This window comes from Phyllostomus hastatus, unplaced genomic scaffold (genome assembly GCF_019186645.2).
Source record: "Phyllostomus hastatus isolate PE091 unplaced genomic scaffold, TTU_PhHast_1.1 phas_contig_34, whole genome shotgun sequence".
NCBI classification, from domain to species: Eukaryota; Metazoa; Chordata; class Mammalia; order Chiroptera; family Phyllostomidae; genus Phyllostomus; species Phyllostomus hastatus.
This window is the reverse complement of record NW_025333857.1, coordinates 63,279,725-63,298,253: the sequence shown is the minus strand read 5'-3', so window position 1 is coordinate 63,298,253 and position 18,529 is coordinate 63,279,725. Positions and strand designations below refer to the sequence as shown.

At 46.9% G+C, this 18,529-nt stretch overlaps 1 protein-coding gene across 2 annotated transcripts in view; it reads left to right on the top strand.

Moving 5' to 3' along the window:
- ASTN2 (astrotactin 2) overlaps positions 1 to 18,529 on the top strand; it is an 821,211-nt gene that overhangs the window by 369,559 nt on the left and 433,123 nt on the right. The window contains exons 8-10 of one of the 2 annotated variants that reach the window (XM_045840430.1): positions 11,812 to 11,896; positions 12,410 to 12,484; positions 13,251 to 13,376. In XM_045840430.1, the coding sequence (XP_045696386.1) occupies positions 11,812 to 11,896; positions 12,410 to 12,484; positions 13,251 to 13,376 (286 nt within the window). Of the gene's footprint in view, positions 1 to 11,811; positions 11,897 to 12,409; positions 12,485 to 13,238; positions 13,377 to 18,529 lie in introns of both variants that reach the window. The other variant, XM_045840429.1, reaches the window with a different exon arrangement.

Below are 18,529 nucleotides of genomic sequence, written 5' to 3'. Positions count from 1 at the left end.
TTTCACTGACAATGCCATGAAGGAAAGCAGGGCCCAGAGAAAGGCAGACAGACAGCCAGGGCTACAGAGCACACACAGAGGGAAAGAGAAGGAGAAGCAGAGACCAAAGAGAGAAACTGAGGCAGCTACAGAAACACAAAGACGGAGAATGAAAGACAGACATGGGGAATGGGGAGAACCACAAAAAAGAAGAGAGGCCCAGAGGAGGGGGAGAGCAAGAACAGGAATGTGAATAAAATCAGCAGTGAGATTAGAAAAGTGAAAATTAGCTGGGTTCCGCTGAATGTGCACATTATGTAAAATGGTATAATATTCCAGATGGAAAGACCTGGAAATGACAAATCTCCAGTTTTCATGGAAGCTCCCCCTGACCCTGACCATCTGCCTGTCTAGCTGAGGCTGAGGTCACTCTGAGTGAGGGACCCTCGGAAACACAAGCACAAGTCACATGCTATCCACAGGCTCTCTTCATTTTCCAGCCCCTGACCAGACAAAAGCAAAGGTCCCATCTGAGGGGCGTCTGGCTCCCCTGCTTCATGGCACTGAGGGCATGAGCAGGTCGCGTGCACGTGGTCCGCTGTACTCCGTGCACATCTGGAAAATAATTGCTCCTTTTACTTTAATTTTATAAATGAATTTGGTTTTAAACTCATAAAGATAGCTGATGCTTGAAAAAGCCATCAATGCATCTCTTTTGTAAAGAACTCTTTTGCAAAATGAGTAATTACTCTCTGCTTAATTTATTTTGTATTTTTCACTTTGCTGTTTCAGGTTTTGTTCAAGCAGGGAACAAGTGCATGATAAATCATCATGTGTTCTCAATAGACTAAGTCTATATTTTATCCTCACTGCATCCTTGTGAATGGGAGAGGACAGGGCTTATGCTCTCCATCTTCTAGGTAAGAAGGAGGAGACCGAGAGGAAGAAGGGGCTTCAGAAAGGCCACTTATTAGCTGGTGGGGTAACAGCTGCAGGGGCCCATGGCAGTGACATGGACCACATAACCTTGTCTCACCTGTACCCCTGTGAGCTCCACTAGAGGTGTGGCAAGTGTCCCGGGAGGGCCTCCAAGGTGGGCCGTTTTCAGTGAGACGCAGGGTCATACTGAACCTCCTTTATCTTACCTGGTCTAGTGTTGTCAGGTCTGACTCCAGAGTCAAGTGAACCTGAGTTTGAATCTTGACCCTGTTTCTTTCTTGCTGTGTGTCCTAGGGGCCAGTCATTTTTAATTCCTGGGAGCTTTCATTTCCTCATCCATAAAATCAGGATGACATTAGCACCTGTGTCACAGAATGGTTGGATGGAGTAAAGGCGAAAAATTGGATCAAACATGTCAGCTTAATGTTATCCATAAGCAGCTCTGGGCTTTTCCCTTTCACCAGGGTATAACCAAAGGGTCCAGGACGAGGGCTACAGTTAGGCATGAACAGTAAGACAGCCAGCTCCCTCCCTGATCATAACCATAGCGAGAACAGGTTATATTTGTGGAGCCCATACGAAGAATAGAGCATCATTCATGTTGTTCAGTGATGGGGTAGGCATGACTAACCTCACTGTAGAACTGAGGAAACTGAGTCATGGCCAGATACAGGAAATACAAAGTCGTGGCGACATTGGGTAACAAATGCAGAGTGCAAACCCTTTTCTGAGTCCGGTGCCCATCTGCTCTGCTGTAAACTGCCTCTCTCCATGCACAATTCTTGGACTCATCATTTGAGAATGACTGTTTTTGCAGAGGGGACATGGAGCGTTCCCAGAGGCTGTTGCCTCACCCCTGCAGAACTAGGGCAGGGTTCCTCAGTGTCTCTTAAACCCTCCGGCTCTTGCTGATGCAGCTGATCCGGGGACCCCGCTGATTCGGAGAAACAGAAGGGCCTACAATTTCCCATTCACACTGTGACCTACTTTTGCACCTGTCGTTGCCTGTGTCTGGAAAACTCCTTCCCCTGGAGAGAAACGAAGTACAGCCTGGGTTTCTGGAACCAGGCTGGCTGGATTCCAGTCCTGGCTCTGACCCTCTTAGCATTTTGACCTTAGGCAAGCAAGTTACTTAACCCCTCTGGGCCTCAGTCTCCTCATCTGGAAGAAGGGGCTGAAAATAGAACCTATTAACATAGGCTTGTCATGGGGGTCACATGAGTCAATATAAATAACTTCCAACACTGTCTGGCAGTTGGGAATCTCAGTGTCCCCTCGTTCTTATTACTCTTCCTCTTCCCTGATGTGTCCTGACCTTGGGGCCCTTTGCACACACTCCCCCTCCATCGCAAGTCACAGCTTGTGACCACACCATGTGCTAGTGATGCAGTTCCCTCTCAGTCTCCGCCCTCCAGTGTCAGCCACTGGAAGGCAGAGAACTGGGGGGATGCATTGCTGTGCCCTGACCCCTCACCATGCGAGGCACAGAGGAGTGGTCCAGAGAACAAAAAGTGGTCTGAAGAAGTCAGATCTGAATTGGAATGAGGTAAGAACCATGTGAGGAGAAGAGAAGAACTAACAGCAGGAAGCTCAGGAGGGGAGTTGCAACCAGCAGGGACAAGGGCAACAAACCGGGGAGGTCAGGGCCAGGGTTTGCCCAGCCTGGGCAACAGCAACAACGATGACTGCAGTGCTGGCAGTAAGAGTAGTAACAGCAACAACAACCATAGCAATGCCTCCACTTACTGAATGCTGCCTCCCTGTCTGGCAATGGATGTGGTAATCGATTATTTGTAATATGTCTCAGATCCTTCTGACAGTTTTTAAAGTTGGGCTTAGGATGCCCATTTTCTGATGCAGAAACTGGGGCTCAGAGAAGTACAAGGACTTATCCAGGATACTCAGGTCATACATAGTAGACCAAGGATTCAGCCTCAGGTCTTTTTGATTCCCAGGCCAATGCTGATCCCCTTCACCAGGCTGTATCCCGTGCCCCCCCGCCCAACCCTCCCATGTTCACCTGAGCAGCGTGGATGATGCAGAGCTCTGGGGTGAAGGGTGGGGAAGGTTCAGAGAGGGTGACCCCCACCCAGCAGGCCCCACTCTGTGCATCTGTGTCAGGAATCCCTGATTGGCCAGCTGGAACTGTGATACAACTGTTTCAACCAATCCCAGATTAGTCAATCCCAGATCCTTCCTGGATGTTGGAGACGTCTGCATTTGTATCTGCTGCAGGCTAGTAGTGAGGTTTCTTTACCCTCCTCCCTCCTCGATCAACCATAATTTTCAGGGAGACTCTTACCCACATGCTTTTCTTCCCAGCACGAATTTGCACATAATTGTGCGAATGGTGCACCCAGAGATGGAGGAGGCTAGGAGGAGAGAGAATGGAGCCAGTGGAGCGGGGTCACCCTGGTTGAGAGCCTGAAGTTGGGGGCCTGGTGTGACCTGGCTGGTGGCTTCTCAGAGCCCGGGCCACCCCACATGGCTGCCCACGTGAGCTGGGTCAATCCCAATTAGTCTTCATGTAGCCTCAATTAAGGACTCTGATCTCCATCAGATCCGATCACCTGTCTGTGCCACCAAAACCTTTTGGCCTCTGTTGTTTTTCTTGTTCTGGCTCCCAGAGGTATGCTGGTGGATTACAACGAGGGGCCAGCAGCTGGAATGCTGGTGTCCAAGTTTTCTCAAGTGCTTTGAGAAGAACAAGGCTGAAATGTCTTATTCCAGCAGCATGAGGAAAAAGGGGACAACAGAGATGGCCAAGGGAGGTTGCCTAGATGTCATCAAGACCAAACTGTTTACTATACAGATAGATAAGTTGAGACCCAGGGAGGGAGGGGACCTGCCCCAGGTCACACAGCACGTTTGGCTGTGTAGACCTCTAAAGAAGTCATTCACACTTCATACGTGTCTGAATTCTATTCTCTTATTACTTTCCTTCCATCCTGTGTTTCTGCCTCCCCAACTCCTAGCCCTAGCCTGCCACCCATATCCCGTCCTCTCCTCCAGCCCCTAGGGGGATCCTGACTTCAAAAGATAAGACTAGAGCATGTTGGAGGAGGGAATGAGGACTAGAATTTGAATACAGGTTGGGAGGGTATTTGGGTATCTCTGATTACTAGCAATTCATCTTACAGATGAGAGACTGAGGCCAAGAAAAGTAAAATGATTTGCTCCAGGTTGCCCAGGGGTCAGCATTATAAAATGTATTTCCTGGTGATACTGCTGGCATTTCAAACTGCCCAGATCATCTCATTCCTTTACCAAGGAATCATTCTACCACTTAACTTTCCCCTCACCTCTTAGTTGCTCTCAACCCATAGTCTCCCCTCTGTTGAACCTGCCCCTCTCCTGTTCACAAGCTCTGCTTTTCTCAGGGCAGACCTGCTGCAAGGAGCAGGTGCCAGTCTGCAGGTGGGTCTCAGATGGTTCTGTTCTGGTGACCAAACCCAGGGGAAGTTGGAGCATGAAAGGTACAAAGGAGGAAGAGTAATTGGTGAGGTTGGGAAGATTGGCAGAGGCCAGTCATGAAGGGCTTGGAATGTGAGACTAGGGTGTATGAACTCCACTCTGAAAGCAGCTGACAGCCACTGAGGGTGTTTCGGATGAGCCGTGGGTGCAGCTGTTCTTTGGGAAGATAACTGGCATCCAGTGAGTTTAGAGGGGGGCAATGAGAGCAGGTCCCCAGTGATAAGGCTTTTTCCATGGCCGTGCTCATGGGCAACGCTGAGGGCCCACACCAGGCCAGTGGCGGTGTGGGCAGGTGGAAAACGGTGGGTCCGAGTGACAACAAAGAGATCGAATCCGGGGGACTCAGCTACCATTTGCATGTTGTGGGTAAAACAGTTAGAGTCCAGTTAAAGACGTTTCTAAGGTTTCCAGTTTGGGAAGAAAGCAGGACCATTATTCATGGAGATGGTGATATATATGTCTAAGGTGCAACTTTAGCTACACTCATGCTGCCTAACAAACAACAACACTTTGTTGCGAACAACTGTAAGCGTTTTGCTGTTTGTTACAATCTGGCTGGGCTGATCTAATCGGACCTCAGCTCCCAGTTCACGTGGTATCCAGCTCCGTTCCACATGCCCCTTATCCTCCTTTGATCACCTGCTACTTGGAACACGGTCTGCTCCTGGCAAGAGGCAGGGACACAGGAGAGCAAGCCTAGCCACACTGCACAATTTAAACCTGAGCTTACATCCTGACCGCCACATCCCGTTGGACAGATCGAGTCACGTGGCAAGCCTGAACACGAAGCCTGGGGAAGATATTGTATTCTTCTCACCATCAGCTGTGGCAAGAGTATGAATGCAGACTACTACTATAAAGAAATGAGGACCTGACACCAATAATTCAGTCTTCCACAGGGTAGATTTACCTTCAAAACCCCTGATTTCCTAGTTCTGTGCCCTTTTCCATCTTTTGCAAAGCATTCCCCCTAAGAGTAGCCACATAGCTTGGGAAGGAAGAATCAGAAAGATGCTGGGCTGGGATGTTCACTCTTCTCTTCATAACCTTTGGCAGCTTACTCACCCTCTCCAAGCCTCAGCTTCGTGTTATTTAAAGTGGAGCCAATAAGCTTTCCTCCCTGTGTTGTCATGGATACCAGAAAGTATGTGGCTAAGGTCAACACATAGTAGATGCTCAATTAGCAGAGGGTATGATGTTACCCCTGTGTCTGACCCCTACTAGTAGAAAATCAGTGCAACTGCCCTTTGTTATATAGGTATTATGGATTCAGTACAGCCCTGCATAAAGTATTTTCATTTGAACAGTGGCTATTTGGAAGAACAATTCCTAATCTTTATATATAGTGAAATTTCAGAAATCAGCAAGATGAGATTAGAGGTTGCTTTCTTCTTTTACTGTTATGGTCTAACACATGATCATTGTCAAAATTAAAGGCAGCTCTCATTTCTCTTGCCCTTAGGGTTATGCCCATTATTGTGATGTCTTGTGATTATGTGAAAATCCTGAGCTTTGAAGACCTGACTATGACCTTGGGCAAGTGACTAGTCAAGTCTGAGCTTCGGTTTTCTTATTTCCCAATGGGGACACCTTCCACATTGTACTAGTCATGGGTGTGACCTGTGAGATGACATACAATAACTTATTTCAGTGTCTTCCATGAGTCCTAGGACAAAGCAGGCCCCTGGTCACATTATGGCTAGCCCGTACGTCCCCCATCAATGCCTGGCCCTGAGCTGGACCCCAGCAGCACAGAAGTGAAGAGGCTCTAGGTAGGTCACCCCCTCAGAGTCTGAACAGGAAAGGGTGCCTTGCACACTTCCTTAGTGCTCTGGGGGCCCAGGGAGGGGAGGTGTCTTTCCAAGCCACAGCGACAAGAAGAGTAAATAAGAAAGTGAACAGCAGCCAGTGTCTCTGGCCTCTGATGATAAGTGATGACCGAGTTGGAAGCAAGTGAAAATGGAATCACAGGAGGATGACAGGTGGGAGGAGAGGAGCCAGACGGCCAGGCTGACTTGGGAAGAAGGCTTTGTGCTTATCTAGCTCCCTCGGGGCAGGTGACGAGCTCCTCTGAGCAGGGTGGGGCGGGGACAGGGCGGGCAAGCACCCCTGGCCGATGCTCGAAGCCCGAGGCCTCTGTGCCTGTCTCTGTCAATAGGAGGAACCACAGAGAAAGGCAACAGGTGCTGGTTCCAGCCACACAGGGATGGCCTTGCAGATTACTTCATTAAAGCGGCTCCAATTTGCAACTTTAGTCCTCAGATAAGGAATCTGAGGCCCCTTTCTTCACAAAGGGCATACGCTGAAACAGAGACCATCCTTCATCTCGAAAGCATTTTCTCTTTCCACTGCGACAAGACACCACATCGGCCCCTTGCATTCAAGGACGATAGTAACAAACGATAGTTATGATGTTTTCAGCCAGAAGAAATGTGCCAGAGAGGCCTCTGAGGACTTTTCTCATACATCACCGGCCTTTGCCCCAGATAGGTGATACCACCCATTGCAGATGAGGAAACAAACTCAGAGAGGTGAGGCGACTTGGTCAAGTTCACACAACTTGTAAGTGCCGAGAGGCAGGAAATCCTGATTTAAATCCAAAGCCAGATGATTCCAGTACCCACGGTGTGAACCGTTACACCAGCCCGCCAGCCTTCCACGATTCCCAGGAAGGCACGGTCTGCTCCAAAGTGATTTAGGGGAACCCCATACATCTTGTAACTCAGACTGTTTGTGATTGAGGGATTCTGTTATTTTCTATCCCAAGCATGAATGAAGTGAGAATGCATGTAACAAAAAATGAGAATTCAATTAGTGGAACCTAGGAGACATAAAGAGTAAATATTTTTGAACCATTGCAACTCATCTACAGCTGATAATAGAGTTCTAGTTACCAGCATGATGACAATCTATTTAAGTGAATTTGCCTATGGGAACCACTTTAATGAAGAGATTAAACTGTTTTTGTAAGTTCTGTGGTATCAATCACATATAAATGTGTGTTTTTAATCTGTTAAGAATATTTCAAATTCATTATATTAATTTTTTTTTAAATTCCAGTTTGTAAATGCAATACATTGTCATTATAGGAAGCTCAGACACGTCAGAGGAGTACCAAGGGGATGGGGGAAATTCCTAGGAAATCTTGCCAGTGATAATGTTGAAGGGTTGAGACCACCAGTTCAGTGAAAGGTCACAGCCAAGAGTCCTGGGTTCTAATCCTGCCCAGTCCAGAGGCAAGTCCAGGGATTTGTCCTAACGCCTTTCCTCTCTGAGCTTGTTTTCTCCTTCTGAAAAATGGAGCCAGGCCTCTTTGAACTAGATGATCTCTGAGAGCTTTTTCTGCTCTGATATGAAATAGAATTCTATTTCAGACATTTTATCAGCACTCACGTTTACACTTTTCATTTCCTTGGCAAATACCATGGATGTAAGAAAATTCTTTTTAGTCTTCAGCAGATCTGTCATTATTCTAAATGAAGTCTGCCTGAATTTATGAGACTTAGAATATATTTATATATTCACTAGCTCACCCGTCTATCCACTCATTTAACAAATACATTGCCTACCCTTCACCAGGTACTGTACTAATTAGTAGGATATGGAGATGATTAAGGCAAGGTTTCTGTGATCAAGAAACTCCCAGGCTAGTAGGGAAAACAGGCAAATTTAAAAAAAAAAAGTGTTTCCCTGTCCTGATGGCATAGGCATTATGATTGTGAAATGCACCCCCTTCTTTATTGAGGTGCCGGGCAGTGCAGCAGGTGCTGGATGCAGTGGTGAGCAAGATGGATGTGATCCCTTCCTTGAAGGAGCTTTCATAGTGACAGGGGTGCGGAGCATGGGAACCTGGTCACCCTGTGCCCCTGGAGCTGTTCTTTGACAGCCTGGCTGCCTTGCGTACGCAGAGGCAGGATTGTAGCGAGGCCTCGCCCAGGCAAGGGTTCAGTCCTAAGCTCTGGCAGTCAGAGGCTGGCATCTCGCGAGAACGAAATGCTCAGGTGCAAGTAGTGGAGAGTAGGCTGAGCCAGGGAAATGGGAATGGAGCTCGATAAAGCCTACAGTCGTGGCATTGACGGAAACCTCGCTGCAGACACCTGGCCCAACTGCTGGGAGAGATCAGAGCTCAGGCTAAAACCACGTGTCCAGAAAGCAGGGGTTAGTGAGTTGGAAAATCACCTCAAGCAACGGACTCTCGTTGGTGCTCGGGACTAAGGAACATCTACTCCAATTTTGTATTGTGCGGATGGGGAAACTAAGGTGTAGCAAGGAGCAAATCAGTTAGACAAAGTCCCTAGAATTAACGTGTCAGCATATGTCAGAATGCAGGGAAAGGGAAAGGGGAGGAAACAAATGTATCTACCTGAACCGTGAGCTTCACCCTTCACTACTTCAGTGTAGCCTGACCTCAGCTCTGTGAGCGTGCCAGTGCTACCACTCCCAGCCTATAGATGGCAGAACTGGGTCCGGGAAAGTCAGGTGCGTTTCCCAAGACCGCATGTCTAGGGAGAGAGAAAGGGAGGACTGGAATCCAGGCCTGTCTGCCGCCCACATTCGTGCACTTCTCCCTCTGCCTGGCTCCCCCGTTCTCCAGGCAGCCTTAGGGGGGCCTCCAGGGTGGCCGCCTCTCATTTGCAAAATACATATTTGTTGTATAATGAGCATCAGTAATTAATGAGCCATTCAGAGGCAGGGGAAATTTGCCTCGTAAGCACATGGGAAAGAAAGGAAAATAGAACAGCATCCTTGCATAGATTTTTCACTCTCACTAATATTCCCAAGGGGAGGGAGGGAAAGGGAAAGTGACCTGTGCCCTTTCGGGCAGGGTCACTGATAGGAGAGACAGGTGCCCCAGCTGTTGCCCTTTCCCAGCAGCCCTCCTCGCGAGCCCCAGCCTGACTCCCCGCCCCTGTGCCGGAGGTAACCCTTCTACCTCTCCCATTATGAATCAGGAGGACTGTGGCTTGTGGCAGCTCATAAATCAGTCCTGGGAGTCTCGAGGACAAATCCCAGGACTTTTAATCTTTGGTATTAGACACGTTTAACGTGGTGAATATTTCATGAAGGGACTGTTGCATTTTAACACATCATTAGTGACTCCTACCCCTCCCACTTTGGCAAATTATTCTGATCCGAATCTCAAGGATTTCGGCCCTCCCTTCCATTAGTTTTACCTCCAGGAACAATCATTCGTTAGGTCGCATGTACTTAGAGCGCCCACATTCCGTGGACGGCGCCAGCATGATGCCGGAGGGGAGGGTGGCAGTGACCATCCCTGCCTGCGGGCAGCTCTCTCCTGATTTCCCAGGCATCCTGGGAAGGGGAAGGTAGATCTCGCTGTCTGCTCGTCTCTCCTTCTGTCTCTTAACAACCTGATTCTGAGTATTTCAAACACTATCTCTGACTCCTTCTTCACCCCCTAGTCTGTCTTACCACCTTGCTCAGCTAACATTTATTAAGGCCAGACTGATTGCCAGACATTTGCTAATGCGAGGGCTACCAAGATTCAGTGGCATTGTAGTATATAAAACAAACGAGAGGGTTTTTTTTTAACACTCAGAATACTTTGTATAAGGCCAAATGTGTAACATTTACAGTGAATCAGTGAAAGCAATATGTTACTTGATGAATACAAACATTTTGAAATCAGGAGTGATGGGTGATAATTGTACAACTTGGGCGACCCTGGTGTCAGTCACTGCCGTGTTTTGTGTGGGCAGCACAAGGTTGGGAAAATCCTGATTCGTAAGACATAGCTGTGAACAGCGTAGGCTTGTTAGCACCTCGACGCACCATCTCAGTGTCCTCCTCAGTGACACAAAGGTGACAGGAGGTTTGATTTTTAATGAGGCCTGCATAAAACGTAATGTGAAGATGCTCTCCAGTGTCCTAAGTTCTAGCATGTAACAGGCCGAGTGTTTCGCCTTTAGTTGTGACTATAAGAGGTTTTAAAATAATTTTTAAGGAAAATTACAATCTGAAAGTTGCAAAGTCCCTAAATCTCCCCCACTGCACTATATACATTTCTGAGAAACACGGTTTGCAAACTCTCGGGTCAGACCACATCGAATGCCTGTGAGACTGAAGAACTGTGGGTTCATCTGGGGTGCGCGTGAGTGTGACCACCAGAAGACCGGAGAGAAGGCGACTTGACAGCAGTGGTGTGTAAATGCACTGGAGCCATGACGTCATTGTTCATTCAACCCACAGTGGTGAGCGCCTGCTCTGTTCTAGGCAGTGAGCTAAACCAGGGCCCTTCCCACCAGCACTGTCCAAGGTGTGTTCCCCAGAATGCTAACCCTGTGACTGGCTCCACCAGCAAGCTTCCCAAGGTGAAGTGCGTTTGCGGAGAACGGCAGATGCGTCACCCCCATGCGGAATCACACTCCATGGGCTCTGAGAAAGGCCGTAGCGTTTCCCAGACATTTTGTAATACATAGAATCTTGGTCAAGCACCTGTGAACATTTTACAAATGCACCTTTAGAGTGCACCTTTAGACTATTTTGATTTCCATGTAATCAGAACCTTAAGGAGTCTACAGTGGAGCAAGACAGAGAGCTTCTGAAAGCCCTTCCAGGATTCTGAACTCTGAAGATATACTAGGAAATGAGACATTGATTCACCACCCCAAGTGAGTTTGCCTGATGGGAGGAGTACACGTAATGTGGAGTAGGATGCTGGCAAGAATTCATGCAACCAAGCTAAAGACATGGCCGGGGGAAAAATGATATATGAACACACGGGTGGATGAATGGATGGGTGGGTGGATGGATGGATGGTCAGATGGATAGGTGAATAGGTGGGCGGATGGAAAGGAACAAGAGAGCAAAGGAAGGGAGAAGAGGAGAGGAAAACCAATTAAAGTAAGCTGGCAACAACAAAAAAACAAAATAAAATCTGGAGATAGTAAATGAAAACAATTTTTCCAAAAGGGGAAATAAAAAATATTTGTAGGAAGTTAACAGGTTGTTTTGGGCTTATGAATGAACACGGATTGATTATTCACATGGAGAGAATTCAATTTTCTGATAACACATTTAGTACAAATGCACTTTATCGTAACTTAAGTATTTGAATATAGGCCCTTCATTTGTGGCACCAGGTCACTTTCTTTTCCCCTCGTGAAGCCATGAGCTCCTTCAGCAGCTGGGCTGTACCTTGCTCTCTGTGTCTCCAGTGCCAAGCAGAGAGCCTAGCAGGGCGTTGTGGTCGGGATTTGTTGAATGAGTGAGTGAATGAGCAAATGAATAAACTCTTTAGCAGCAGCCGTGGCGAGTAGACCAGCAAACCCTCTCCCCACGGGCCTTTTGAAAAATGAGGCCGCTCACTCTATTTTCTGAGAAAGCAAGGAAACCAGGGGAGAAGACTATTCTGAGCAGGCAGTACTTCACAGGAATGTTTTCTCTTTTTGCTTACAGGAGAGTGTAGCTGTCATGAAGGCTATGCCCCTGACCCAGTCCACAGGCATCTCTGTGTGCGCAGTGACTGGGGACAGAGTGAAGGGTGAGTGGCGAAGGGCGTCCGGGCTGGGGCAGGGGCAGGGGCAGGGAAGGACCATCCCCACCTTCTCTGTGCTGTTACCAGAGGCCCCACAACATTCCACGAAGAGGACTCTTTCTCTGTAACAGTCTTATCTCTGCAAAACCCGATGGAAGTGAATCCTATTTCCCACTGAATCACACTTTAGTATTCAAGGTCCGTGATGACTCTTCCAGAGAACAAATGCTGAAGTTTAACTCCCCCTCCCAAACCGCTTCCTAAAGGGGACTGATAAAGAGAATCAGTGTTTTATACGTACCTCTAAAATGGACAAAGTGGAATTTAAAGTGCTGAGTCCTCCTATAAAATGGAGACATTCTTTTATAATATACAGAGTCTCACCCGATAATTACTTCTGCAACATTTGGTTCTGTTATATAGCTACTCTTAGGCAATGTTCACATGTGAATTCTACCTGCTTCTGACTGATATCATCTCCTGTCTCCTTTTCTTTTCCTCCTGCGATTCTTCCTGCAGGCCTTGGCCTTATACCACACTTGAAAGGGGCTATGATTTGGTGACCGGGGAGCAAGCCCCTGAAAAGATTCTCAGGTGAGTTGAGAATCCTGTTGGGACATGCTGCTGGGGCACGGAGAGGGGTCTGCTAGGGAGGTGTGGCCACACGTGCTTAGGTGGTCGAACCTGGGCCCTCCCGGGCTGTCATGAGCACAGAGGAGCTCTCGTTGGCCCAGATGCACCACCGTGGCCCAGGTTACTATGGAGATCTAATTCTTATCTGGGTGGCATCTAGACTTAAAGACTCAGGTACTTAAACTGGAAAAGGCATTATTGATTTTCTAGCGGTTTAAAAATATTCTGTAACTGTAGAACCTGCTCCTGCTACCTCCATGAAATCTGGTGTGAAATGTCAATACTTAAGCTGATAAAGGCATACAGCAAATTAAGTGGCAGAACTGGAAATCAGATTTTGGTTCAGACAGATTCAGAGTCTGTGCCTGTAACCTTTGTGCAGACACCCTGCTGACTAAGTCGTCACTTAGGGAGCTCTGCCGCACGCCAGGACCGCTTGGGAGAACAGAGCTAAAAGGGGCCGTGTCATCGCAGAGCCCACTGTGTACTGGGAATCAGGACCTGCACACACATGGGCTGCGTGATTAAGAGGTTTAGGAAATGGCCACCCCAGTGTGAGCAAAGTGGGCCCAGATTGTGCCTTGGAGAATGGAGGGGACTTAGTTGGGTGGGGAAGTGAGAAAGGGCCTGGGAAGGAATGGGGGGAAGGGACCCGTTTCTTCTGTTTTCACTCTGCTTCCTAGGGAGTTCCCCAATGGAAACTCTTACATTGCAGGTCTACTTTCAGCTTGGGCCAAGGACTCTGGCTTCCGGTCAGCAAAAGCTTCGTGGTTCCGCCTGTGGAGCTGTCCATCAACCCGCTGGCTAGCTGCAAGACCGACGTGCTGGTCACCGAAGACCCTGCTGATGTCAGGTAGGGAAGTCATCTCCGGCATCCTCTGGTGGGGCACTTCTTGGGGCACTGGAAGCCCCTCTGTTTCAGGACCACAGCAACTCCTGCGAGGAAGCAGGCAGCTGCCTTGTACACGGTGTCAAGAATGCTGTTAAACAGGCCCGCTCCATACTCTTAAAAGTGCCCTCTGTTAATGGGCCTCGGCGCCTTGGACTCCAACACCGTGACTCTCCTTTGGGGCTTCTGTGAACTGTGAGAGAGGCTCACACACTTTCTGGCACAGGGAGGGGTCATGAAGGGCCTTATCTTACAAAAGACCATTGCTTAATAGTATGTTGGAGAGTCAGGAAAGTAAAGACTGGAGTGCGAGAGTCTTTCTCCTGGGACTCGGGTCCTGGGAGCAGATTTTGGAGCTGCTCCCTTGGTTCCAACTGCCCCGGTCACATTTATTTGTTCTTCGGTCATGACGGGATGGAGACTACACCTCTCCTCACACGTTTTATACCTCGTAGTTAACTCCATTATAGACCCTCTCTGCTGTGTTCTGATTAGTCGCTTACATATCATTCTGTCCCATTATGTGGCTAATCTAACACGGTCAAAGAAAATAACTTACTTAGTTTTTTAATCCCCAGTTCCCAGCACATATTGGATATCTACTAAATGTTTATTGATTTAATTAAACCAGCAGTCTTAGATTTGATCCTAGCACTATTTTGTAGTTTCCTACTGCATTTTTTTTCTTTTTCTCCCCCCGTCTTAATTTGACGAGGAGAAGCATATTAGAAAGTTAAATGTTATAAAAAATGGACTCCGATTGCACTTTTGGAACCGGCTTCTACACATGAGACAGTTCCTGGCCCCCGAACCGGGACTTGGTGGCTCCGGGTCCCAGTGAGTGTTAGTCCGCCCCTGCAGAGCTGCCCCTGGGTCATTCTGAACCGGGATGTTGTCCCATGTGTCTACGGCATCTGATCAGAGGCCCCTGGGACCCGACCCTCCCAAGTTACAGTTTGAACTCATCTTCTCAACTTCTCGTGGGGCGATCGATGAACCTGACATGATTTCTCAGGCTGTTGGCATTTCCTGAAAAAGGTAGTCTTAAAAAAAGACTCGATTGTGAAAGGGATAGCATTTATGAAATAAAGTGGTAATTATGAAGAACTGAGATGGTTTCAGGCACATATAAATTAATTCATGGTAGGTTTTTATTATTTCCATGTTTGATAGAACTGAAGTAGATGACACCTTAGTAAAGCGTGTATTAAGGTTCGTCTCCGTTACGTGTTTCAAAGATGGAGCAAAGGCCATCTGGTTGAAAGACTGTGCTCAAAGAGACCCAATGACCTTGCCTGAAATCAACTGCCAGACTCTCCACTAACTTCTCTCAGAGTTCTGTACTGTTGACATTGAATGTCAACTCAGTGGTGCTAAAGCTGTCAGACTGGCTGGTGGTAATTCTCACTCTGGGTTAGAATCCCATCGCGACCATGTATGAAGTATGTGGTCCTGGTCATGTTCAACTTGCCAAGTCTCCATTTCTTTGCAACATGAGATAATAACAGTGACTTACTAACATCTCATTACATCCTTGCATCAACCCCAAGAGCTGGTGCTGTTACTGTTTCCATCTTACAGAGTCAAATCTAATCGGAGTCATAAAGGTGATGCCTTAACTAGTTAAGTGACGAGGTCAAGTTTCACCCCAGATCCCTTCAGCTCCAAAACCCATGCTCTTTATTATTCCATTGAAACACCTCCCAAGAGTTATAATGATTGAATACTATAAGTAACTGCTAGTACATGACATACTCCCAAAGTTACATTATACCAATTTTAGACTAATTGAATTCCTACTACCGTAAAGTTCAAGTAGAACCTGGTGATGGGGGGAAGGCGGTGTTGGCAAGGTCGTGTACTATGTCATGCAGCTGAGAAAGACCCTGATCTTCGGGTAAAATAGCTGGTTTTCCTCCTTCAATCTGAATCATGTTAAATAGCCAGCCAGCCAAGGAGTGGCCCAGAATATCAACCTTCAGGGACTCTAAAACGTCTTTGGAAATGTTAAAAAAAAATAAGAAAAGTGTAAATAGTGGAATGCATATTGGGGAGAGTATTGGATGTAGTTGGAAGGAATGCTGTAATGCACCGAAAGCAGTGAGACCTTGAAGGGGCATGGCCCAGCAACAATTAGGTGCTTCGGAGCTCCAGCTAGAGATGCTGTGCCTGGTTACATGGCGAGTGAGCTTTCATCAAGTTGGGACCAGAGCGGAGCTGCTCAGGATTGCAGAGGGGATGATAATCTGCAGCTGTGGCCCTCCTTCTCAACTCTTTTTCAACAAACCAGCAAGCATCTCCTTTAAAGAAAAGTTGTACAAATAGTTTAAGAGCCTTGGTTTGATTAGGGCATGAAACTATTATCCTGCTTGGGGTGCCCACATGCCTTTGTCTGGGCTTGAAGCAGTCACAGACAGCCTTTTAAGTGTTATCTTCACTTTACCTCTCACATGCCCACTGGTTTCACTGCAAGGGTGGAAGAAAGATTGTGTGATCATCACCAGTCAAAGGAATCTGTGCTGGGTAGGCTGAGTTTTTCAAGCTGCACGAATAAAACTTGTTTGACATGCTTTGGCCCAGGCAAGCGTATCATGGGCATGTAAAGAATTAATAAGTTCTAATCAGATGATATGTCAGAAATTAATAACAGATCATAATTATAGATAGCCAATAATATGCCGTAGACTCACCACAGAGAGATTAGAAAAAAAAGCTGTGGAAAAGCAGAGTCAGGGAGAAAAAGATAAGTGTTCCAGTACGATGGGAAAGGGAAACTTAAATGTGCTTTGCTAGTTGGTTTTTTGCTTTTGTCTGTGACAGGATATTATGTAAGTATGGAATCTTCTCTATGGGAGGCAGAGCAATTTAGCAGCGAACTGTATGGGCTCTGCCTACCTGGGTGGCTAAATTTAAAACAACTGATGAGAACAAATGTTGGTGAGGACAGGGAACAACTGGAACTCTTGCATCCTTGCAGTGGGAACGTAAGCTGGAATGACCGCTTTGCAAACCTGTTGGGTAATATCTACTTCCGTTGAATAGCCTCAGATTCTGTAACCCATCAGTTCCACTCCAGATAATACATCAAACAAAAATGTGTATAATCCAATTAAGAATACTCATTTGTACTGCTAAAAAGCTGGGCAAAATCCACAAATTGGCAAAGAAGTAGATATTGGAATTATAGAATAATCATATTGTACAATGGAATACTATTAATTATGAATGTTATAGAACACAACAACCCATCGCTCTTGATGAATGTCACAAAGACCACATTGAATTATGGAAGCCAAATACCAAGCATAGAATTACTATTTGGGGGAAGGGAGGGAGTCAAAAATTACATGCAGGTTTTCAACTGTGTGGGGGGCATGGGGGTTGGTACCCCTAACTCCCATGTTGTTCAAAGGTCAACTATATGTGTTTATATGAAGACAAAACCAGTAAATACTAATCTATGAAGTTAGAAGAAAGGATAGAGATCACCTTGGCATGGCAGAAGGGGCAATAACACAGGAAAAGCATGAAAAGGTTTCTGTGATGCGGATGATAATTAATTCTTGCTCTGGGTGGTGGTTGCATGGGTGTTTTCAACCTATAAAAATGTACCAGGCTCTACAGATATGATTTGCAACCTTTTCCCTATGTGTGCTATATTTTGATTATACACAAAGTTTATTGTGTGAACTCGCCCATTGTTTGAAAGGCATAGGCTGTGGAGTGCAAATGAACTTCCTGAGTTCAGACCCCAGCTCCACCACCTGTGTCCTGCATGAGCTTTTTTGTAGCCGTTTGCCCCTGTGGAGAATGCACATAGTATCCATTTCTCATAGCGGGGTGGTGAAGTTCAATGGCATTATACATTGTGAAGCACTGAGTTTGGCACATAGTGAAATCTCTAGAAGCATTAGTTATTACATTTGCTGTTACTGTAGCGTACTGTTGCATTGTTTTTGTTCTCTTCATCTTTTTAGTTATTTTTTGTCTCTTTTGCTGAAAGGCTACACCCAATCTATGCTGCATCTTAAAATCAATAGTGTCTTAGTACTGAGAGCTCACATCAATCCCTTTTCATGGGTTTTAGGGGAGACTTCAGCGAATATATGAGATCTAGTACAGTGTGGTAGGTCTGGGGGCTTTGTGTGCAGGGAGATATTTGCAGAATGAATGGAGAGGCACATGTGCGGCACACACAGAGTGCCTTGGGGGCGGGGGGGTTGTAAAAGGAAGGGAAAAAGTCCTGACCAAAGGAGTTAGAGAAGTATTTTCTGGAGAGAGAACATTGGCAATTAACCTGGGATTGTGGATAGCACTTGGCTGTGTGGAATCTAAGGCAGGAGGAAAGGCTTTGAAGTCTGAGGCGCTGAAGGGCCAAAGATGAGAACTCTCTCCTGGACAGCTCCCAGGCCCAGCCTGCCCTTGCAGGAAGCCGCTGGGAATGCGAGTTTTAGCACTGGAGATACTAATGATGTCAGCCACAAAGGTGGAGGCGCGGCGCGAACTCTGGTTCGATTGCAGATAGTTCCTTTCAATTCTGAAAACTTGAGCTGGGCCCCTCCTGTGTGCCAGGCACTGTGCCAGGGACTGTAAGTAAACAGAGATGAATAAGGCATCTCGTGGTGTAGCGAGGGGCATGGAACAAGAGACTGACTTGAGAGATGAAATAAGATCCTTGCAGGGAGAGAAGTGTTGCAGACAACACTCGTTGCCACATACCGGGCCTTTCTCACAATTTCAGCCAAAGCCGGCTCTTCTTATAAGAGAGAGAGGCGAGTGTAGCTATTATAGTTGGAATAATAATCCTCCGCAAAGCCCAGCTTTTGGAGCCCCTCAGTGATTTCTCTGTGATCTCAAATCAATGAAAATGAATTGGCGAAATACTGCTGGATCCCTGCACATGATGGAAAGAATTACGGGATGTGAGGATGCAAGCTAGCATTGCTCACGTGGTGACAATTTTCACCCCGAAATCATTCCAAACAGAATTAAGGGTGACTCTTTGTTCCTTTGGTCTTTCCATTTCAACACTAAGAATTGATTGAACACCTACTGGGTGCCAGTCTAAGTATTAGAGATATAAAAAGGTTAAGACAGAGATCCCAGTGCACTGGATA